This window comes from Falco biarmicus, chromosome 8, assembly GCF_023638135.1.
Source record: "Falco biarmicus isolate bFalBia1 chromosome 8, bFalBia1.pri, whole genome shotgun sequence".
NCBI lineage: Eukaryota > Metazoa > Chordata > Aves > Falconiformes > Falconidae > Falco > Falco biarmicus.
The window spans coordinates 39,613,593-39,637,871 of NC_079295.1; the positions used below are offsets into that span (position 1 = coordinate 39,613,593).

Below are 24,279 nucleotides of genomic sequence, written 5' to 3' on the forward strand. Positions count from 1 at the left end.
AGTTTCCATTATCCATTATGTCAGGTAGCAAATATCTTCTCAATGTAACTCCAGACATTAAATCTGTCAAGAGGCATGCAGTAAAATAAATGTCTGGGATACCTTCATAAACAAAAATCTTATTTCCATAATTCATACAGCTGGCTGGCATTTATTGGCACGTCAGGTGCAATGGGGACATTTCAGGAACATTAACATGTACAGCATCATTTGTCAACAAAGCAACAATGTAAGCAAATCGTTCAGAACTCATACAGATTTACAGCTTTCTCTGCCAGCTGCTAATTACGGTGTGCTCTGCCTATTTGGTATGGTCTTTTTTATTGGAAAATGACAAAGGGGTTATGGTATCCCAGTTTGGAATATAGATGCGCTTTTAGTAATAATATGAGTAGTAATATGACTACACAGCCTGGAGTTTTGATCTAGTTGCGCTAGTCTTATAATTGACCGGTTTTGATTGATGAAGGACAAAGAGAAATTCATGGTGATATTTACTTACTGATAGAAGTAACCTCTGCAAACAAAGAAATAATAAAATAACAGTGAGAAAAAAAAAATAAAAAAAAAGAGGTATCCTTGCTTTAATATTGTGTTTCCTATTGAATATGACAGGGAAAATTCAATCCTCACCAAAAACCTGATCTGTTTATTGAGCAATGTTTAGCAAGCCCTATATGTTACAGACTGGCAAATGTCCTTTGAACATTGCTGAATGCACTTTGATAAATAAGAATTAAACTTTCAGCATTTTAAACAATGCAAAGGTTAAATAAAAGCCACCAGGACCATCTGCAAGGGCCAAAATATGTGCTAATTACCTGCTTCCTAGAACCTCTGTGTCTGCCTGTCTGTGTTCCTCTCCTTTCATTCATTTGAGAATGTGTGTGTTTAGAAATGTATGCGGTTTTGCAAGTTAATGACAGCAAGTCAGTTCTACTTTTTACTTCCAAGCTTTGCCCAGTTTGCATTTCAATCTCATAAAAATATAATTAGTAGAGCTTTATGCTTCAGATGTATAAATTAAATATGCTTTCATAATTATTATACCTGTTATTCAGCCAAAGGATTCTATTAGCTAAATACATATTTAGACACCTAATAAAATTCCTTATTCTGTTCTATTTCTTAGTTTCAGTTCATGAACAGTAACCACTATTCTGAGTTAAGATCTTGACCATTTAATTTTTAAGAAAAAAGTAATTAGACCATATTATGGATTAATCCCTTGCCAATTCTCATTTTTTAAATCAAAGTAATTTTAGACTTGGGAACTACATAATTTTATGCAAAGAAAGTATGTTTTGCCAACCTTATTAAAATCTTTAAAGACCGTATTTTCTATCGGCTTCCAAAAATTATCCCGCAAAAATGTGTGGGTGCACCCATCTGTACACATGAATGGGCAGCTAGGAGCATAATTATCCAGTTTTGCACATGCAAATGTAGGTGTTTAAGCACAAATTAGCTGACACCCCCCACCCCCCCCAGATTCTGCTGGTGCATTTTTGCAAGCTGATTAATAGTGGTTCCTTGAATTCCATAATATATATTAAAATCCCTGAAGATTTTTAGAGACAACAATAACTTTTCTGTAAAATATCTGAGATTACTAAAGTGTTTTAAACTGTTACTGTTGCAACAGTGAAATGAGGTATATCTTAGTGCCAGTATTTGGGTGTTATTTTAGTTATAGCAACTGTATGATTCTTTCATTACAATAAACTCTGTTGGCTCTGGCTCCACAGTGATTACTGTCTGCCACTGCTTCTCCAGAAGCAAAATGAGCATGTTCCTAAAGGAAAAACTACTGCACCAGGACTATAAAAAACTGACCATCAATCTAAGACTGTATGAGCAATCACAGGCGCTTCCGAATAGAAGTTATTTTGTATTAGAAGCAATTTACCCATCTGGAAAAACAAAGATATTTGCAAATGTTGAAGTGACTGACTTCTAGCAGATGCTTAAAGTACATTAAAACCCCAAGTACTACTGAAGTTCCTGGCCTGGAATTCAGATCTGACAATGCAAAATACGTTGATGAGTAATTCTAAGCCATGAGCAAGTTCACTGGGACCTTGGCTTTGTGCTCTCTACCTGCTGATGCTCTCACCTACCCCTCCCACCCCAGCAGGCTCGTTGCCCAAACAGCTGCACAGCAGTTTTCTAGGAAAGGGGAGCAGTTTTAAAGCCTCTTGAATGAGATGTGGAAATTAGTGGCTGGATTGCCTCAATATTAATTGTGTGACTATTCTGGGAGAGCAAGCTGTCTGGGAAGGGGTGAGCTACAGGGAACAACCTCAGTAAAGGTTTTGTGGGGTGAAGGAAGAAGTCAGAAGTGAGAAGGGATGAGATGTGGGGCATTTGAGGGGATATGAGTTCCCTGAATGTGGGGTTAAATTGTGTCTGTGCTGCTATGGGCTTTATGGATAATAAGGAAATATTTTAAAAAAACTTTAAAAACCCAAAGGTTAATGACCCCTGGAATTCACAGTGACCCCCAACACAGTACCCAAATGCGGCAGCACTACTGAAAGCCCTGGTAGATCAAGACCAGTTAATGGAAAACTAACTTTTCACTGTAATTCAAGATTGTTTGAATTTACTTTATTTGTGAAATGTTTCCATTTGTGTTTGTGTCTTTGTACATTTGAAAAGGAAGTTTAGGCATTCCTTGATCCGTAGAGATTGCTTTTCTTCCTGCTCCCTTTGATTCCACTTGCCTAATAATAATGGGCATTATCTTATATCCATATTTAATTTTATTATGTCACTAGCATTGCAAGAAAAGGATGTTCTTTTCAAACATTGTAATGCATTTAGTATTTCACTAGTCATCAGTTAAATCAATTTTTCCCTTTATTGGATCTGAATTATAAATCAACCAGTCATTGTATGGGATACTGTATATGAATGTACAGTATATCATTATGATGTATCCTATAATAATGTCTCTTAGACATGAAAACTAAAGATGGTGGTTTAAAGTGCTGAGAGAGAAAAAATTGGAAACATCTGTTAGTAGGAAGTAGAGAAGACTTTTCATTAAAGTTTGTCAAGTGTATGTGATAGGAAGAACACACTGGGCTGTATTCTGCCATCCCTTACGTACATCCATCCCAGTATCCAGTGGGGTTTTTTTCTGTCTTGTGTAGAAGAACCATATTATTTTAGACACTAAAAAGCCAGCTTTCCCCTTTGGGTAGGGCACAGCACAGCAGCTCAAGAAATCTGAGACCCGGGGCAGAGTGAGGATTCACAGGTTTTATTGAAAATGAGATAAAGCATATTACAATACAGTCAGTGTCTTGGCCTTCATCTGTGCAGGGGTAATGACAGCTGTGTTGTTCTTATATTGAGGATGTCCGCAAGTTCACGCAGAAGAGGTGGTGTGGAACAGTTTTGGGTAAAAGCTCTTTTATTTCTGATTAGCCATTGTTTGCAAGAAAAGGAAGCCTTAAAAATGTTTTGGTTTTTTTTTTAAAAAGGGGGAGGGGAGGGGGAAGAAAGTTAAAGATAAGGTATTTGGAGGTATCTAGCTAGCAGATTTCACCACCCAAGGTACTGTGGAGCAGCTGGAAAAAACAGAGGAAAAAACTTCTGGGGCAGCATGTTTTAGCTTAATTCTACAGAAATCCATTTAAGCAGACGTAACAGTCTACTTTAGGAGGCTCAGTGTTTTTTTTTTTTACACGTACGTGTTTACATGTGCACAGGGGCAGCACACTGTGGTGGTGTCTGCAGGAGGGATTTTGGCAGCGCCAAGCTGATGGGTTACTGCTCTGCCCTGGCAGACTCCACTCAGGCCTGGGTACCGCCAGCACCACCTCGCAGCCTTGTCCTGGGGCTGTGGGACTCTTGTGGGCACAGGGGGGAGAACACAACAGTTACAGCCTCATCTCATTCATGTTGTGTTTTTGCATGCTAGTGAGGGCACATACACATGTGTGCTTGTGTGTGGTTTTCACTTTCAAACTGCTTAGGCACAGCGTACACCTTCTGCGTCCCTTGGATGGATCCCACCAGTGCGGGGCGCAGCCTTTGCAGCTCTCCAGCTGCAGCACAGACCAATCCTACCTCCTCCTGTAGGTGCAACAGCTTAAAAACTAATATCTCACCTTGCCTTTGTAATCTTTTCCCATTTCTCCCTATGCTAAGCGGTCTCCGAGCCCTGTCGTTTCCATGATGATATACAGAACTATAAAATCAGCTAGCAGTTGCAGGTCTCAGTGAGAATTCCCCCTGAGTCAATAGAAAACACAATATTGCTTATTGATTTGGTCTGGCCTGTTGTGTACTCGATGGAGAACAAACTAATACAAATAAAATTAATCAATTGGAAGCTGGCTGTGGGCCTCAGTGAGTCACATGGAGTAGGTTTCTGATATCCTTTATCATCACGCACAGCCAGTGAAACAAGAGTGCTACTGTCTTCTGCTGGCTCAAGGAGTTACCTCAGGCTATTCTGAAAAATGTTTTTTTCTTATTTTTAGACCTGAATCAACCCATGCTAGTAAATGTATTCTTGTGAATACAGATCCGACTTTGTTGTAATGCCCATGGGAAGGCAGTAGTGTAACCTGTTTGGATGCAGCTGCAGACCACCTGTAGAGAAAGTCAAATTAGGGAGAGACCCCACTGTTCTTTGCATTAATGCTTTTTGTGTTGTGGCTTGACTCTCCCACCCGCACCCCCACCCCCCACCCCACCCCCTTCCGATGTATCTTTCTCAACTGGGGAGATAGAGAGCACATTTTAAGACCTCTGTCCCTTTAAGGCATCTTGTGATTGAAAGAAGATTTGAAAGACAGTAAAAACTCCCCAGTCACCAATGAGTGATGGTGTGCAAGGAGTCTTAGCACCTTTAGGATGAATTTTCCTCCTGGTCTTCTTGCAGGTTTGCAGGGTATTGGGGTTCTGGGGGGTTGTTTCATTCTGTGCTTGAAAGGTACGTTTAAAAAGCCCTCAAGTAATCTGCATGTTAGGGGAATCCTCTAAGTTTTGAATGAAAATAAAAAAAGTGTTTGTCAAGAATTAAAGCCCTAACTCGCTGCACTTTTTGTTCCATTGTTTCTAAAGAAAAGACTGTGCAAACAAAAGAAAATGGAACAACCCTTAGTGCAGTGCCTGCGTACCCTGCATGCCCACACAAAACCTGATACGGTCCCTCTGATCCCAGTTCAGGATGCTGGAATTCCCTTTACACACAGATTTGCCTGAGTTCAGGACAGAGGGATAGTAAGGCACGTAAACCAACTTGTTTGAGGAAATAATGTGTCCTTGGTATGAGAAGCAGTCTTACTTAGTTCTTCTGTTGTCTCAGTTGCAACTTCTTAAGGCTCCTGGTATCTGTAGCTTCTCAGTATGTTACACTTTTACTCCTTTACCAGGTAGTATTTCGTTGCTTAATAATGCAATATTCTACCTTATGTCACAGAAAATCTGCTTGTAATGAAAATTTCATGTCATTACTTCGTTTCACCCATTTCTTCACAGATGAATCCCACTGTTTTACTAATCATTGACGTACTAGTTAACACAGGCAGAGTTTGTAGATAGGAGGTAATGTCATCAAGCGTTGCCTCATTTTAAATTCCTTCCTCTCGCTGGTGGTATCAATGTTCACTGCAAAGACACTGATGATACTGAATTTAATTGGTATTTATGTGTAGGGTCATGTGTACTCTCAAAGAAGTTTCTGTGTAACTTTTCCCTAATTGAAATTAGATTGAAGTGTTGCTGTGTACACTGCGACTTAATGGTGACAACGTTGAGCCAGCTTCGAAGCTCAGATGCATGGCACGCATCCCAAGAAATCTGCTATGATGCTCCCACATACATCTATGCATATTTTTATGGTACAAGAGACATAAGGTGTGGAAAAGGAGCAGTCTCTTTAAGGGGGATGTGGCAACCCTATCTGCCAGTCATCTTGCCTCCGCTGTTCTATTCCTTTTACAGCCATTCTGCCTTTCTGGTATCTATAACATCTTTACATACGTGTTTAATGTCTGCACAGCTATTCAAAGCTATGGGAAAGTGAGAGGCCATGGGAGTAATGGACCAGTAGCGGTGGTCCTTTGTGGAAAAGCTTTTTGTCTGATTTGAGGATGCATCGCTCACTGATGAATGGCCATCTTGTATTCTAGATAATGTAATATGTGACTGACATGGTCTGCAAACCATGTTGGGAATCTGTCTGAAGCTCGCAGCTGTCACGCAATGTAAAAGCCCAGTGTTGCTGCTGGCTGTAACGAGATCTCACTGCGAAATACCTGCAGCACTGTGTTTTGACTCAACGCAGGGGTAGACCAGTGCACCCTCTCCACAATGCATACGTAGAGTACGGAAAAGTCACTTGACGCTGGTAGAAATGTTTTGACTGGGAGCTTAATTTATGGTGGCTCGTAGAATAGCGATGTGTAATAAGCAATGCCCTTGAACATTTTTCATGTGCTTCTAAGTGACTCTTTAAAAAGCATTGGTTTCCCTTGTAAAAAATCATTAAACTTTTTAAGGAAGAAGTAGTAGTCCAAGTTAGTAATCACCATGGTGCTTTAAATTCTAGTGGATAAGTAGTGACATGAATAAATTAAATACATTTCAGGTAGAGTAGCAAAGTTGAGGAAAATCACCAAATATTAGCAGAGCTCCAAAATCTAACTACTTTGTGTTGCATGCTGTTTTAATGACTGCAATTTAAAAATGTGCGTAATTCCAAAGAGATCACATGTTTCACATAATAAAAATTACTCTGACATAAAATATATATTTTCTTAAAAAGTACTTGTAATATCAAAAGGACTGTGAAGTATTAGCCATTTAATACAAATTTATCTTTTCTTGCAGATGATTACATTTTCATTTTAATTGCTCACATTTCCCGTTCTGATCTTAATGTTTTATAGTAGTGAAGACATGCCACAAAGAAAGAAAAAAAAAAGATTTTATTTGTTAGTTAACAGTCTTCAGAAGTCCTAATTTGGCCAATGTGTTCTGCTGCAAAGTCTTGGAATGCTGTCTTGCAGTTTCAAAAGTGATCTTATTTGGCTTCCCAGAAACTATTATGCCTGGAGGATGCCATAAGAACAAGGGCTGCCTTGTTAACAAGTAGAAAACTCTCAAAAACAAGATGGCATCCTGATATAAATCATAATTTAGATGCACAGAGCTATGTTCACAACCACAGTAATGTAATGCATTTACATCTAGTTATTACTTATCTCCACCCGAACTACTAAGTTCAGGAATGCAGCTGCCTTGCGCCTTGTGACTCATGGGGGTTAGGGAAGAATGACATCACCAAATTTAAGCACATTACCATGCTGACATAGTGGCACCTTGTTTTCCCTTCCGCAGATAGAGCAAGGATTGTGTGCTACCCCCCATTCTTCCAAAGAATACCTTTTTTCCCCTTTCAAGCAGCTGCTATATGAAGGGTTGCAAATGTCACTTCAACTAATGATGAATGATGCTTGACCCTTGGACCTGTTACTATGAATTTTATGCAATGCTAAATTAATATGAAAGATCTCTGCTAGAAGACTTCAGCTATTATGCATGCAGCATAAATGATATGTTAAACAATCCAAATTTTTTTCTCATAACCATGGTAAAATGAGAGCTGCTTTAACGTTTTGATGTGTATTTCCACTTAAGATTCGTATCTTTTAGTTCTAAAAATATTTTTGGTAAGCAAATCAGTTTACGAAAAACATTGTCAAAAGGGCAACTGGCCCACATGTCTTTGTTGTCTGTGTTTGAATATAATTAATTATGTAAAGCAATAGTTTGTGGGAGCTTAACAATTAGTAGAATCTGTCAAATAGTCACACGGAAATTACTAACTAATTGAACTACTGGTCTTTCATTGTTTCAGGAAGCAGTACAGAGTGTCATTCTTTTATCTCACAAGTTTATTATTATTGCATATCACATTTTTCAAGCAATATATGCTTCCTAGTAGACTAATACATAAATAACCCTCCCAGTAGTGTCACAGTGTGCAAAAGTGTTTGAAATAAAAACACCTGTTTTAATTAATATTCATATTTGTGCAGTTAAAAAATGATAATCCTCTTGCAGTTATATGACATTTTTAAAGCTTTGAATTTCCATCTGTATCTTATATTATGATGTTTCAGGACTGCCGTGAGTTAATTATGTTAACTTCGGAAACATTGCGTGCATTTAGAATGAAAAACTTCAGCTTGAATAGCCAGGAAAGCAGATGCTATCTTTCTTGTCAACTGCTTTGTTGTGCATTGCCTTGAAACTTTCTATAAGATTCTGTGTCCAAAAGGAAGTATAAATCTCCATTTATTTGAAATCTTACTCTGTTCTAATCAATGTTTTAATATATTTCTTGTGGGAGGGACCTGAATGTATATCAAGGAACCAAAGACATGAAAATCTCTTATTTTATATTGAAATCCTCCTGTTATTCCAAGTTCACTTGCAAGACAAATCTGAAGAACAAGAAAAATCCACGTACTATAAAGTGTAAAAATTGTTTTGAAGCATACCGTTTCTCTCCTGAAATATATGCCTGTAAGTTTAGGTGAAATAAGAGGAACTGGAAATACTACACTCAGAACACACCTCCAACTAAACCCTGCCAAAGGGAAAGGTAGGCACCAATGTATCGCTAACGTGTCAAATCTGCACCGGGTCCTCTGGCTAAGCAAGGGAAAATGCCAGCCTGGGATGTGTGCATGAGGTGGAGGGAAAGGCGTGATGCTAGAGACGCTCTGGTGGATGCAGGAGAGGCCGTGCCTCCTCCTTCCACGTGAGAGTGCGAGGCGTGTGTGGGAAACATCACGCCACTGAGTCACCCGTATCTCATTACAGCCCCTTCTCTGCCAAGGAGGAACCATAAATGTTGCCAAGTGTGTTTACGTGTGCCCTGGGATACTTATGCATCTTCTGAGGCTCCGTAAGAGAAGGTATAGCTGCGCACATGGAATTGCACGTGGCAGGGTGGATGGAGTTATTTTTTTTAAGCCCACGCTAGCCTTGGCATGTCAACTTTTTGGTTAGAGAGACCTAGGCTGAGTCTCGAGTGTTTCTGTGTACGCAGCTCTTAATTCTGCCAGTCATGTAATTACATGCATTTCATGAACACGGGTTTGGCCTTGAACTTAGGGCTTCCATATTTTCAAAAGCAACATATTCCTAAAAAAAAAAAAAAAACAAAAAAAAAAAACAAACCACAAAAAAAAAAACCAAAAACCCCACCAATTTTCACTGTCACAAAAATGTCAATGTTTTTAAGCAGGCACTGTACAAGAGAACTTAAAATGCACATACTATCCCATGCCTGGAACCGGACAGGATCCTGTATCTGATCCTTAACTGGTGTGGTGGCTTCAGGGCGGACGTAGCTCTGAAGTTGATGAATATGTATGAAAAAAGTGCACATACTGAGAACCTTCCCTATTCAGGATAACATGCAATTCTCAAAATGCATAAAAATATTTGAAAATTCATGTTATTATTAGCACTATTATTATCAAAGGACATTTTGTTAACATTTGAAAGTCCTTCAATGCACTTGAAGATATATTTGTTTTAGCAACTTATATAATCCCCTCCTGTTTAAAGTTTTGTTTTAAACACATACAATTATCATCTCATATGCCCTGATTCAGTAAGCACTTAGAAGCATTCCTATCTTTAACAGCGTAGCTAGTCCTGCTAATATCCAGGGAATGGAATTAGAGCTTCAGATATTAGCAAAAAGTAATGCAAATGTGAATTAAGCAACATGGGTTTGAAGTAAGTTGACTGAGGACTTTTTATTTCTTAGACCAAATGTGAAAGTTTGAAAAAAAAACCAACAACAAAACAACAAAAAAAAAGAATCAAAGCAAGCATTACTGATATTAATAGTTGTTTTTAAAGTATATAAAGTTGAATATTTTAGGGTGGTAACTAGAAGGAATTAGGCACTGAAATAACCTTCTGGTAAGGATAGTGAAGAACAATATTAACAGCCTTTAGGCACAAACATCAGCAGAAATAGAATATATATAGACATAGAGATCTAGGCATATAGATATATATACGGACATCTAGAATAAGAATAGTGGTAGTATTGCTGGGTTTTAGCATGTGAGTCACATTAATTAAGATAGATGAAGCTGCTGGATGTAGAATATGAATATTTCCAAGCTAATGAGTTTATCTGGATGTATCAAATCATGTTATAATCGTACCTTTCCCTTTGCTAGTGTCACTACCCATACAGACAAGCCTCCACCTAATGTGGGACCTTGCTACTGAAAACTGCCTGCCTTGGGTCTGCGCGGGAACCTGTGCTGTGCAGGGTCACACATCACACAGCTGATCACAAATCGTTATGTTAGGTAACAATATGAGCCAAAATTCCATGAACTCAACTAGGGGAGATGAAGCGTGAATTATTCTTATGACTGAAACACAGGCCTGGGTCCTCTGGCTTGCGTTTTTCAAGAAAACCCACTTTATTGTTAAATAGAGAAAGTAAGTAATGCCTAAAGGCAAGGTGCAAGTATTAAAGTGCTAGTTTGAAAGTATTAAACAAAACTGTCCTTTCTTTTTCAATAACTTGAATAAAGTGTCTAAATGACCTCTTCCTAACCAGAAGAGAATATAGAGAAGAAATTAAGCTTTATTGGTAAATTAAAGCCCAAATCCCATGGTTGATGAGAGATACGGTCCGTTTGAAATAGTTACAGTTTCAGACTTTCTCTTCTACAATCAGCGGGTGGAGACCAACATAATCCAATTAATTGTAATTCCCTTTTGTGGCACTGGTACAGTGGTGAATGATACAGTAAGTCCATTGAAGTCTTATCTTTGGTCAGATAATCCAAATGGATTCACATTATGAAACAGTCCTTTATAAAAGTTCTGATGAACAGAAGTGTTTTGACTTTAGTGAACCAAAAGATAAATTCTATACAAAATAAAATGTTTTGTCCTTGGCATTTACAGAGCTTATATATACCTGGTTTCATATAAGAATACTTCTTTCAGCTGGTCTATTTCAAATAGCCCTTTCATTAAGAAAGAAAAATTTAAAAAAATCTAGAATTTGTTTTCTGGACATCCTACAAACCTCTGTGTGAAAACAGAGATCTCTGTGTACAGGTAATCTTTGCTCTTGTAAACAGTCCCATCAAAATAAATGTGACTAGAGATATAAGGAATATATGATGAACATTTTGAGAATTACTTGAATTTCTGTCCTTCAAATAAAGCAGTAAACTAATATTTTATTGATAATCCTTATAACAGAAAAAAAAATCATAAGTATGTTCATTTTCAGTGTTGCAAGTGGACTAGGGGAATTGCTTAATTTTAGCTTAAGCTTTGATCTATTTACATTTGGAAGTAATTTACATAAAGTCAGTCATAATGATCTTTATTGTTTTGTTAATTATTTCCTTTGATTATCGACACTCACTCATTGAGGCACAAGCTTATTCTTATTGGGGTCAGTCCCAATAATACATTTGCCGATGTGCAATCAGTAAGGATCGGGCGGTATTCTCGTGTTTCCAGTTGTTTCTGTACAGACCCTTTCAGTTTAACAAACACTGCAGGCAGGGCTGATTTAATGCGTCAGCAGCCTGATCCGGTGCTACTCATTTTGTATTTCTCCTTTCCTTTAAAGTTGTCCATAGTGAGCCCATGTCACGGCAGGAGTGTTTTCACTTGTAGCATGTTGAAATCTTCTATTTGCTGAAGGATACTGAGATAGCATTTTGTGGAAGAGAACACACTAGACCTTATATTGAAGTCAGATCTTGTCAGAAAGTCTCAAAAATACTTTTATTTTCCCCCTCCTCCCCCCACCCTTAAATTGTCGGGTTGAAATTTAATACAAAGAATTTTTTACCCTTTGGGGTACATTACATATGAAATAATTTATGACCCATGAATCATAAGAAGGCAGTGAATTAGGTTTCATATAAGTCTGCCAAATATTACAAAACATTGTGTACAGATTTTTGGACTATGAAAAGGCTTTTGACAAGAATGGAAATAGAAGCAGTGTTAGAAGCAGCAAGAAGGGGAAGAACAAAAAAGCTATATGACAGAATCCTAAAGCACTCTGAGTTAGTAGTACAATTAAAAAGATACAAATAGGAATGTATTTTTGAAGTATGAAAATGGCACAGAGAATCATTGTCCAATTCCTCTCTGTATTAGATCTTGAGAGCCTTCAATTTATTTAAAATGTAGATGTGGGGATGCTGATACATGCAATTCTGATAAAAGACCTGACTGTAAATGGGGGGAAAAAAGAAAAAAAACTCTAAAATTAGATTGCAGAGAAGCTTATTGGAGAGCAATTACACAATAAAAGAATATGTTAATAACAGATTTGAAGTTGGAAGGGAGATATTTACCTTGACTAACATATGTATACACAACGTATGACTAAGCGAGGAAGATCAAGTGGAAAACAGAATTCAGAATGGACTTTTGCCTTCGAATAGTAAAATGGGTCATGAAAACTAAGTTCCTGATCTAGGCAAGTATTTAATATTTGTGTTCTGCAGTCTTGGGCATATGAAACACATATACTAGCATCCATCTAGAAAATGGAATAAAATCCTTTAGCTGGCACAGAGAAATGAGGAAGTCATTAGTCATGTTCAAAATAAAGAGGGAAGAATAAACAGAAAGAAAAGCAAAATAAAGTGGGCTTTAACTGCTGGGAAGAAGCTGAAGTTACTGCTCAACAACAAAGTAAAGAGAATTAGATAGAGGACAGAATCCTGCCACTCAAAGACAAATGCAATTTTCACTCAGCATAGCAGTTTAATTTCAGTCAGTTGGAGAAAGTCCGCCAAGCCTCCTCCTTGTGCTGGGGCAAGCTTGGTCCTCGGAGGCAGAGAAACCTCCGCACCGCTGGAGGCTGGAGGCTGGGTGGAAATTCCTCTGTGCTCTGTCCTTGTCCCTTCCTGCAGACCCTTGGGGATAGCTGAGAATTTCTTTGACCCTGAAGGAAGGAATCATTTGGCCCTGGAGGTTCAGTTGCTCAGGCTAGGTATGCCCACCTGCTCCTGCTCTTTCTGTGCAGGTCACCACCAAGCAAGTCTGGCAGAAGTACCTTGGTCTGTAGACAGGTGGGGAGTTCTCAGCTGCATTTTGATGGATAATATTCTGTGTTTGAAATCACTCCTTTTCTCATATGGAATAGTTGATTCAGCTAATTTTAATGAATTTTAAAAGTATTTGTGATTATAATCCTATTACAGTAATTACTGCTTCAAATCGCAATGATAGGATACGCTAAGTCGAAGCTAATATCGCAGTCATCTAACCCTGGAACAGGTTTTGGCAGTGAATGGTCTATAAGAGTCTTAGTGATGATACCTGTTTCTGCCTTCTCCTTTCAGTACCGCAGCATATTTTTATGTGTCCAGTTTCAAGCGGCCACCATTGGCACAGAAATTCCCCTGACGCCATGGCGTCGCTAGCTGACCACTTTTCCAAACCTCTGAACTGCTCTGCATGCTTTCCTGATGTACCATCGCTGAACTTCTCCAATGTGCTGGGTCTTTTCCACAGAAACAAAGAGATAGTTCATCTCGCTTTTTCTCAGTGGACTTCTGTGGAATTATGCAAGGATGAATATGACCCAGTGTGCCCAAATACAGAAATCTTTTATTTTTCTGGCATAGACTGATTTAACTTAGCAGCACTTGGTTGTTCCAGCATGCCCCCAGGTCAGCGAACTGTCATCTCGGAGAACTGGAATAAACAGCACTCGATGCACAGAGAGATGTTCTGCTTTTTAGCTTAAGTTGCTCAGTAGTTTGGGCTCCATGGAAATGGGCAGTCCAATAATAAACAAATGCTCAGACATTATAACTTTGTGGCTTAAGTTTTCTGTTAAAAGGGCATGCCACGTTCCTCTAGCACTGAAGGAGTAATGCATGCAAGCTTTCTTTTGCTGACTGATAATTTGTCTACGGTAACTTTGGATGGATTCAGCAGAAGGTGCTTAGAAATACATTGTGGACAAAGTTTAATTATTGTCTTAGCTGACATTCTCTTTGATTTGTTTAAACGCTGTTGGAAGTGAAGGAGCATGCACTGAATGCAGGCAGGACAGCAGACCTCCCAAACCTAGCAGAGGAGAGAGGAAGAAGGAAGAAGAATTATTTAGCTGGGAGACAACTCACAAAAATCTGGCTGGGAAGGAAATATTGTTTTTTATGGGTTGAGGCTTCTGCTGTGCTATTTAATCGAAGTTCAAGGGCTTGTACGCACTTTGGAGTGTGTATGTAAAATGCAATGTCAGGATGGAATTTACTGGCAGGGGAGGAAGCTAAGCATCATGTGCTGCATCGCCATGGGGTGAGCTCCCTGTCATATGATGAGCAAGAGCCTTCACCACCTCACAGCATCCCATTGCTGCCGTGTCTCTGGACATCTCTCTGCTCTATTACTGCTCTAAATTGAGTGTGATCACTTTGAAAGAAGCCGTTTGGCCCAAGAAGGCCGCTGTGTCTCTGCACCAGCAATCAGAGCAGCTGTGGCTTGTAAAGTGCAGGTGCAGCGATCAAGCACACGCACCTTTAGCATACAAACTCATATTTATGTTGTCAGTCAGGAGAACAGCCCTCAGAAAGGGATTTAGTGATGGAGTGTGTTGATGCAAGTGAAGAACTTTTACTTGAGTCTGTTCTTTTTGGTTTTTTTTTTTTCAACAACCAGCAAGTTTTTTTTGTAGAATATAACCGTTCTGGAAAAAAAAAAAAAAAAAAAAAAAAAAGAAAGAAAGAAAGGGTGTCTACAAGTTTGAGACTGAACAGTATGTCTTATCCTAGTACATGCAAGAGGAATTTTCTTTTCCTCTTTCAACCACAGGACTCTGTTTTGGATTTCTCACTAGTACCCTGTCTATTGGGATGAGTGAGTCCAGCAAGTTTCCCAAGCTTTCAGTAAACTGGGAATGTATTGTGCACACCCAGCTCTTCAGCAAAGATTTTGATGTGAGGGATATTGTATGCATTAATTAACAGTGCTGTGCAGGACTTTCTCCGGGGGACATCTCCCTCAGCATATGCGTTGGCCCCTGGGATGGCACTGGAGCTGGGGGTTGGTTGAACTTGAAATGCCAAAGGTTTGTCACAGCACACAGAGGTGGCAGCTGTTGTGTATGTGGTGCCCACCGCACAGGGCATGGCCATCACCGTGCCGCCACATGCAGCTGGCAGCAGAGAAAGGATGAAAAATGCAGAGATGTTAACAAACAGATTACAGGATAAGACCCAACAAGACGCGTCTCACCAAAGTCTTTAGAAAGTATTTTGAGGGCCAACCTCCACAGCAGACCAGGCGCTACTAGTTGTGCTTGCAGGAGTTGTTTTCCATGGGATTTGGGGTCATCCATGAGACAGCTTGCAGGAATATGTAATACTCAAAGTGGAGCAGGACTTCTGAACATGGTGCGCAAGGTTTTAATGGCAGTATGGGCAAAAGACAGTATATAGCTGGGAAAACACTTTGTAAATGATCTTGAAAGAAAAATGAAGCAGCGCTCTCAAATCACTGTCTTTTTCTCCTAGAGACTGGTCTACATACCAGGCAGGACATGTGGTTTGAGGAACCACATCCATTTTCTTTCAAAACTGAGCTGTCTCCACTGCCTTGGTTGATTTTCATATTTTCTTTTTTTTTTTCTTTCGCTGATCTTTCCATTGATTACCTTCTTCCTTTCTGAACAAGGATAAGTTTAAGATGTCATGTTTCAACCAAAGCTGAACTCCTGTTTAGTTCTACTCTGACATAGTGAGGGCCATTTAAAATGTGTATTGCTGAAAAGGCTGTTTTACTAAGAATAATAACACAGTAAAACACACATTCCCTTCACAAATGTATTGTATATCGATTTTTTTTTAACTAATAATCTTGACAAGTGCCCGCACTATTCTTTCTTTCCTTAATGTGGTCTTTATTTTTTCAGCCCGAGTATTAGCATAAATTTTACGGGATTTTCTGGGCATATTTGTGTCTGTATCTAAGATATATGATATCAACTGGCAGTGATGGTTGAACTAATCAAATAGTACTGACAAGCTAAAGCAAATTTTTAGGACTCTGAGATTTTGAGCATCTTCCCAGATACAGTATCTCCTGACTGAAAGCAGTCCTTGACTGTCAGGTTTAAATACCAGATTTGGGACTTAATCTTTATGTAAGCAAAACACCCCAATAAGAAATATGCCTGAGCAAAGCCAAAAAGTCAGGTCCTCCCCTTAAACCTGGCCTGAAATGCATGTGTGTGTTTGTTTATGGCCCTATCGCCATGGTATGTGAGCAATTCCAACCAGTAGGAACCAAATGAGAGTCTTACACTGAATGGACTTCTATTTTCTTTCTTTTTTTTTTTTCTTTTTTTTTTTTTACTTGGCATTTGTTCCTTCTAGCAAACATTTTTAAAAACTCTTTTATTGCTAGAGGGAAAATTGACACCCTTTGCTTTCACGATGATACATTCCTAACACGTTTCCTTGAAGAGCTGGAAATGGTGCAAAAATCTGGTAGGATAAGTCTCTATAAAGCCTTAGAAGTCAAGCATTCCACTTTAGACATTTAAGACAAATGCATGGCAAAAACAAGTTGTTTTTTTTTTTAAGGTTTCTACTTAAAGTTCTGTGCCAAAGCTACAGTACTTATACATTTTCTAAATGTGTTTTAAGCAATAAGTTGTACAACATTTTTAGAACATGTGTTAAGCTATTTCTCTAAGAATGAAGCTCTTAACAAAACATAAGCACTCTGCATGAGATCTTAGCAGCAAAGTGCTTAAAAGATAAAGTAAGAATTGGTACCATGGGAAGAACACCAGCTGTAGAGCACACAGGTCCATTATGAGAAGTATGGTAGTGGGTAGGGAGAAAATGATTTAATCAGGAGTAAAACCAATTTTATTATAAGGGCACGCAGGGGGTGTGGCACCATAGTGAGAGGGACATTTCAAAATATCTGACAGATTTCAACAATGTGAAAACCCACCCTGTTCTTTAAAGTGACAGTAAACCCCATCAGGTCTCTCTTTTTGATGCTATTGTTAACAGTTGACTGTTTAAAGCTGGCCTGCTAAGATGCTGTCGATCTAGTTCAATAGTGTGTGGCAAAATAAAAGGCTAATTGTTGAAATACGATCAATCAAATATGATCTCAGAGTCTAAAGAAGATCCCCTCTGGTAACTCATTTGAGATCAAATCATTACTTTTATGATTGAGGTAATTCAATGGGAGGGAAAAAAAAAAAAAGGCTTGAAACCAAAGAAGCAAGCAAGACAAGTAAATGGAATGCACAAGTCTGCCTTTGTTCTAGCTTTGTCTCACATTACTCCAAGTTAAGGAATTGGGTCCTTTCCTTTATTTGTATACGTTTCCTGAATCCAATAATTTAGAAAGCATTTAATAACATTTATTAAATAAAAGTTGAAAGACAACTCCATTTTGAATAAGATTTTTCCATTCAAAAGTAAACTCTATAGTGAGAAAAGTATTGCAGCAGAGTTCCAGGGATCCAGAGTTGTGGGTGTCCATGTGTCTCCAATAATTTTACCATTTTGTTTAACAACAGTTCAATAAAGAGGCTGCTCTTGAAGCCAGCTGAATTGCTAAACATGAAATTTCAGTGACATTTAGTAAAACATTTCAGGATTATGTTGCTTCAAATTAAATTTGTTCAGTAGTTTTCATGGTTGGCCCTCAATCTGCATTCAGACTGAAATTTTCTGAAAAAGAGAATCATAGCACATGTGGAAAAAAAAAGCAAACTCCATTTTTGGAGTAGCAGAACTTGGAGAAAGTGTGTATCATTTTAATTTGGACTAATAAGGATTTGCACTTTCCTAGAGTTTTATATGGATTATGATCTCACTGTTTATTATATTCTAACAGTATCACACTACTAGAATTAAAAAGAAAAAAACAAACCCAAAGAAAAATAGAATAATCACCCAATCTTGTTTTATTTTTATTAGAAACTCTGTTTTAGCATTTAGTTTCTTTTATATTTAAATTCCTCAGCTCAGTTAAGCTTCAAAAGAAAACATTTTTTTTTGTTTGCAAAACAGTTTTGTAAGCACTTGTGGTTTGTCTTTAGTGTGTTATCATTTTTGACAGCTTTGCATAGCCAAGGTAGGCCAACAGGGGTCTGTCTAATATTGTTGCTGGGCAAATCTTCCTCCCAGAGATGAAAACCAAACAAAATATTTTTGAAGCAGTAAGAAGGAATTAATATCCTTTCTCTCACAGTACTCTATTCCTTGCTGACATTACATTCAGGCAAAAAAAGGAGAAAAGCGTTCCCCATTATTCCCTTGTACATAGCAAGGCTAACACATGTAAAGCAATAACTCATTTTCTATTGCCATGTTTAGCATATGTCTCCTGTTGGCTCAGCAAGGCCTTTAGGCCGGTCCCTTGAGCCGTCCATCGTTGGCAACTCTTAGCCCCTCGGCCTCAAAACCAAATAGCTTTGAATCATGTTGAGCGGTGATGCTAATTTTCATACTGATGCATTATGGGAATAAATGTATCTGACATACTGTGTCAATGGTACTGTCTCTTTGTGTCTCTTGTTTTTTGTTAGCTGCATTCCTACAGATGGTATTCCATTGAAAATGTTCTCTTCCTACAAAAAAAAAAAAAAAAAACCCAAGAAAAAAAAAAAACATGCACAGCACCAAACCTCTAGGTGCAGAAGGCTGTTAACGGTTGCTGATGATAGTAGGCAAACATTAACATAATAATTAGTGTCTTGTAATTGTTTCATTAAAACCAGTTGTTCCATTTCTCCTCGTGTTTTCCCAGAAGAGAAGCTGAATTTGGACGACAGCCAGTGGGAGGACATCCACGTTGTCACCGGAGCACTCAAGATGTTTTTCAGAGAGCTGCCTGAGCCGCTGTTCCCATACTGCTTCTTTGAACAGTTTGTGGAGGCGATAAGTAAGTACATCAGATACAGTAGAAGCTAGTGAAATAGCCTGTTATATAAAAATAATAATAAACTTTAAAATAGAAGAACAGAGGCATCACAAAGCTGACTTACCTTCCATTATCCGTGATCCTGTCTTTTTATTGTTTTTGACTGCCTTTTATCTCCTACCGCATTTAGTTAACTGGAGAAAAAATAGCAAATCATTGATCTATAAATTTTGTATACGCGATTTAACTGTAGTGTCTGAAATGGTTTAGGAAAGGAATTAAAATGTGTATGTATTCAAAATATGCTAGGCTGATAATCCATATATCCCCAAACACAAGAGAGAGACTAATAATTGTGAATCATGTTAGAAGGGGCTGTCTTTATGTTAATCAGAATGAAATGCGTGTGTTTTGTTCCACAAGGTTGCAGACTCTTGCCTTGCAGTGATCACAAAAAAAATGCAAAAACATTCATGTTCTCATTTTCATATCTACCTTTGCTTTTTTTGCCTTTTTTTTTTTTTTTTTTTATTGAAGTTGTCAGGCATCAAAAGTGTTTTCAAAGTCCAGGGCATTTATTCTGTTATGTGTTTCTGTGGTTTGTGTGCTGCTAACCCTCTCTGTATTTAATATATGCAGGTGCATTTTGTAGAACTGTATAGGCTTGGAAAAACTTGACTTAAAAAAACCCAGAGTGATTTGGGGGTTTACTTCTGTTGGAAAGGAGGGGGGGAAAGGGATAGCTTAAAGGGAAAAAGCCTAGTAGGATATTAATTAAAGATCCAATAGAGGAAAATCTCTAGCAAAAACCCAAACCCAATAAAGTACTTAGAGATGTGTTTTCTGAAGGATGGGCATGCATGTTTGCCATTACTGGTAATGAGAGCTCTGTGTGCACATGCGCAGCTGTCAGGGAATATGAAACCCTTAATGTACAGCTCACTTTGATTTTATATTCATAAGAGTCTTTAGTTCAACTAAAGCTTTTCAAGACCCAGCATCAGAGATAATGAGGTTAAATACATCTCACAAGATCCTTCCCTTCACAGTTATTTAGAGATGCAGTGCAGTTAAATGCACAATGTGAAGAAATGCATTACCTGAAAGTTTTTACTCTTGGCAGCTTGCTTACCTCTCTTTTCAAAGTGATCTAGGTGGAGAACAACCTCTCTCGAGTTTAAGGTCCTGTTGCACAGTCTTTGAGTGCTGAGAGGGGGAAAAACAATAAAGAATTTCTTACTGTTCAGCTTTAATTTCTGTGATGCGTTGGCATAAGATGCTCACTGAAGCACCAACACCTGAACTTGCCCTTCTTGTGGTTCTCTATCCACCTGCTATGTCCCCTTGGAAAGGAGATGCAGGGCCTTAGGGGGATGCTGTCAGTTCACGGAGTGCACTCTGGGATGCCATTTGCATTTCTTCTTACACACCTGGTTCTGCAGCCAAATATTTAATGCCTATCCTCTGCCATGATCATTTTCACGTCCTGATAATCCACCATCATACTGGTCTTCTGGGGCTAAATATAGTTTTCCTCCCCCTTATCGCTACTTTTCGTTGCCCTTTAGCATACACTTTGCCCGAGAAACACTCTTGTATTCTGAAGAACATTACCAGGACACCATGATCTAATCCTTCCTGCTGTCTTCTGCTCTCGTCCACTCCACTAGTGTCCAAGTCAGGGTGATTTGAAATCTTCTGGTGGCCAGTGGAGAGGTTTTGAAAGTAAAAATAACAGGTAACCTGTAATAGACTTGCGAATTAAGAGTTTGAAAGCACGTCGGGAAGAGACTGTCTGCTAAAGCATTAATATTCATGAGTGAGAAATTAATGTCCTTTTCTGCTATTTGAACTATTATTAATTCTTATTATGATTTTGAGAGCCATTATACACATTGATAGACTAATGAACAGTCATTTATAGAGGGATTTTAAGACAGTTTATTCCTAGGAAGAAAATGCTAGCACTCAAAGACATGCTTCGCACTATTTCAAAACCTTAATTCTTGTTGCTTGCTTTACTGCACATCAGGGTGATTTCTACCTAATCCAACTGTCTAAAGTAATCTACGATTTCCAATCAATCTTCTCTTTATTTGGCCTTTACTGCCGTAGTATCTACAAATCCATATTCTTACCAAGCCTACTTAAAAACCGTCTATAAACAACGATTAGGTGTTTTCAGTGTTTTTGGAGCTCTTCTGTATGTTAATAGTCCTGAGGCAAGTAAAAAATCTCTTTTCTTCCATATTGTTTCCATTGTAGCTGATTCTTTGGGTACTTTGTGCTAATTACTCTGCCTGGTCAGTACTGAGCTGCTAGAAAATTTCCCTTCTTCAGGTTGTTGTGAAAATGGGGGTCTTGTATCTCTGTATTTTCTGTCCATTCTCCAAAAATGTCATTACTAGCATGCAGGACATAGGCATGCAGTAGTTAGAAGAAGCACTTAATAATGCCAGGAATAAACCAACCTGCTGGTGGCTAGGAAAAAGGAAATTAGGACACATTCCCACCCTGCCAATCCTTGGTCCAGCACCGAGCACCTCTTAGTCAGAGCCACACATTTGATAAGTAAGATGAAGTGGTCTGAAAACCTGCCTGTAGTAGATAACAAGTTGTATTGGTACAAATTGGTTGCATCGATAACAATATTGGAAATAATATCTCTCGGAGATTTAGTCATTTAGCTAGAAGTTTCAGGAGGCATGGGTACCCCAGAGGTGCCAGGGACTCCCTATGCTGATGCTATTTTAAAGATTATGTGGAAAAAGTCCATAGAAAGCTTAGTATTACTTTTCCTGGATGATGCCATTTTAATTAACATCTCTATTTGATACATGGGAACAAAATTTTGCAATACTGTGTATGAGGCAAAGTGATTGCTCTCCACCTTCAATTTCCCCTATAAATAACTTCTGATATGACCGTAATATAAGAACAATTTAGATATGGCCAGAATATTAGAAGATAATTCAGGGAATTATAGAATCTCAAAATTCTGCCTGCCAGGCTGAAGATGGATAATTACTGTTCATATAGCTTATATCAGGGAATTTATAAATGATAAATGGAAGGCCACCAGACCTCTAACTTAATACTGATTTTGTTTCTTAGGATTTGGAAAGCACTTTTTTTTTTTTTTTTTCAAAGACTCTGTCTAGTATATTACTGGCAAGTCATTCTGTGGTATTTTGGATGAAATATGCTCTTCTAAAGTGTGCCCAAATGCTGCTATGAAGTCAGGTTCAGCCACACTTAAATTACTTAGCACCGCAAATAGTTCTATTGATTTTCTGGAAGATCAACAGACGTGGTTCAACAGATTGTCTGCAAGTAAAATTGTGCTTCATGTGAGTAAGGTGGTAGAAGGGCCAATAACTGAAACACTTAATCACCTTATTTACAGAATTCACTCTCATGGCCATACAAACCTATGTCAGGACTTTAGTCACTGAAAAAAAAATATTCTACCCCCAAAATCTGTTAAGAAATACTAAGAGGAAAATGTGCTAGGTGATCATAAATCTTTATTTTAATTGAAATAGTTTTCTTGAAAGTTCTCAGGCAGAAAGCATGGGGAAAAAGAGAAAATTGTCTATTACAGTCTCCTGTGCAATCCTGTCTGATATCCACAGCATAGGAAATATTTAAATATTGAATAGTCTTTCCAGATCTTTTCAGCTGGAGAAAGCTGTATAGACTGTGCATCAGTATAGACAGTGCATCTGTCCAACTGCAGCTACCAAACCCACTGATATTCCACAAAGGAAAATTCCACCCGGTTCCCAAAGCTGCAACATCTGTCTCTGGTTTGGAAGGCTTGAGTTCAGGTCTTTGATTTTTCTCTGCAACAGGTTGGAAAAATTACTACATTGGAAAGATATTTTTTTTTTTTTCCAATGAAGCCTAGTGATTACGCCTTCATTTCAGTGTCTTATCTCTAATATGAATTTAATAGGTGTCACGTAAGTACTGTAGATAAATAGGTGATTTATTATTTAAAATGCACACACAGAGACAGATGTATGTGTATGTATATACTCTAAATTGAACTCCTCTTGCCAGAATTCTGATTCTTCGGCAGTCAGTTTTCTGAATGAAGGTATCTGTTACTGCTGTGAGTTTCCCACTTAAGGCACATGAACACAGGAATGAGCTTAATAAAAAAGGTAGTGTTGCAAAGTCTGACTTGCAGGCATTCAAGTGGAATCCACAACCTAATATGAAATATCTCAGGCCTCAGTATGAGGGACAGAAAACATGGGATCCACATCAGCCACCTCGTCCCTGGAGAAGGGATATTTGCAGGGCACAGGATCCAGTGAGCACACGTGGCTTAGGTCCTGCCCATGCCCCACAGGATCAAGCCTCCCCAGGCACTTAGGCAAAGGAACCCCCCATCTCTGGTGCTTAAGCTTTTCAGCCCTGGCAGAAAATGAAGCGTTTCTCTGCACGAGGAGAGGTAGAGCCATAGGCACCTAAAGTTCTTCAAAGGCCACAATCACAGCATCTAATTAGCTTATGCACCTTCAGGGATGGATAGCAGCTGAATACGGTTTTTCAGAACTATAATGGTGAATTTAAGTGCCTAGATACTACCTAAGGTCCACATTAGATACTCATATGATTTTTGTTTTTTCAAGATCTCATTTTTTTTTATTGCTCTGATAGACCATTAACACTTTTTTCAACTGATTTCACACATATCCTTTCGATATATCAATTAGGATCCCCTGGTGCATGCTAAGCAGAATTCAGAATGTCATTCCTATCAGTCCTATAATGTTATGTGTTACCCTACTATATGGAAACTGAAGGTGGTTATTTAGCATCTTACACATGATACAGTTTTTAAACTTTTTTGTTACGGAAAGATGTTAGATAAAAAGTTTATTACAGTTTTGCTGGTATTATATACTGGTCCTTACCGGTCTTGTCTGACAAAATCTACAATGATAACATAGCAAAGTAATAAGATCTTCTTTCATGAGAATGATTAGACTTTTTAAACCCACAGAAGTCTATCAGTAGCTACAGTCTACAGTGCTATCAGTAGTTTTCAGTCCTGTCTGTGTTGGTCAGTTGTCTTCATCTCCAAGTTGTCTGGCATCCGTAAAAAAGTTTTCTCTGAGCTTGGGATCTAGTCTTCTTTCAGAAAGGTCCCCCAAGAACCCGCTGCCTGTGTGGCTCTAGCCAACGTGTTGCAGAAATTCACATCTATCTGGGCAATGATGGCGCTTCGGTCTTCAGCAGGCCATAGCGAATTTTGCACTGAATAATGCAACTGTTGAAGAGTGTGCACGGAAGCTGTCTGCTCCAAAGTCA

The 24,279-nt window shown here is 38.5% G+C and overlaps 1 protein-coding gene across 4 annotated transcripts in view; it reads left to right on the top strand.

Moving 5' to 3' along the window:
* ARHGAP15 (Rho GTPase activating protein 15) overlaps positions 1 to 24,279 on the top strand; it is a 333,020-nt gene that overhangs the window by 251,053 nt on the left and 57,688 nt on the right. For all 4 annotated transcript variants that reach the window (XM_056350341.1, XM_056350342.1, XM_056350339.1 and 1 more), the window contains one exon: positions 18,841 to 18,975. In XM_056350341.1, coding sequence (XP_056206316.1) covers positions 18,841 to 18,975 — 135 coding nt within the window. The remainder of the gene's footprint in view (positions 1 to 18,840; positions 18,976 to 24,279) is intronic.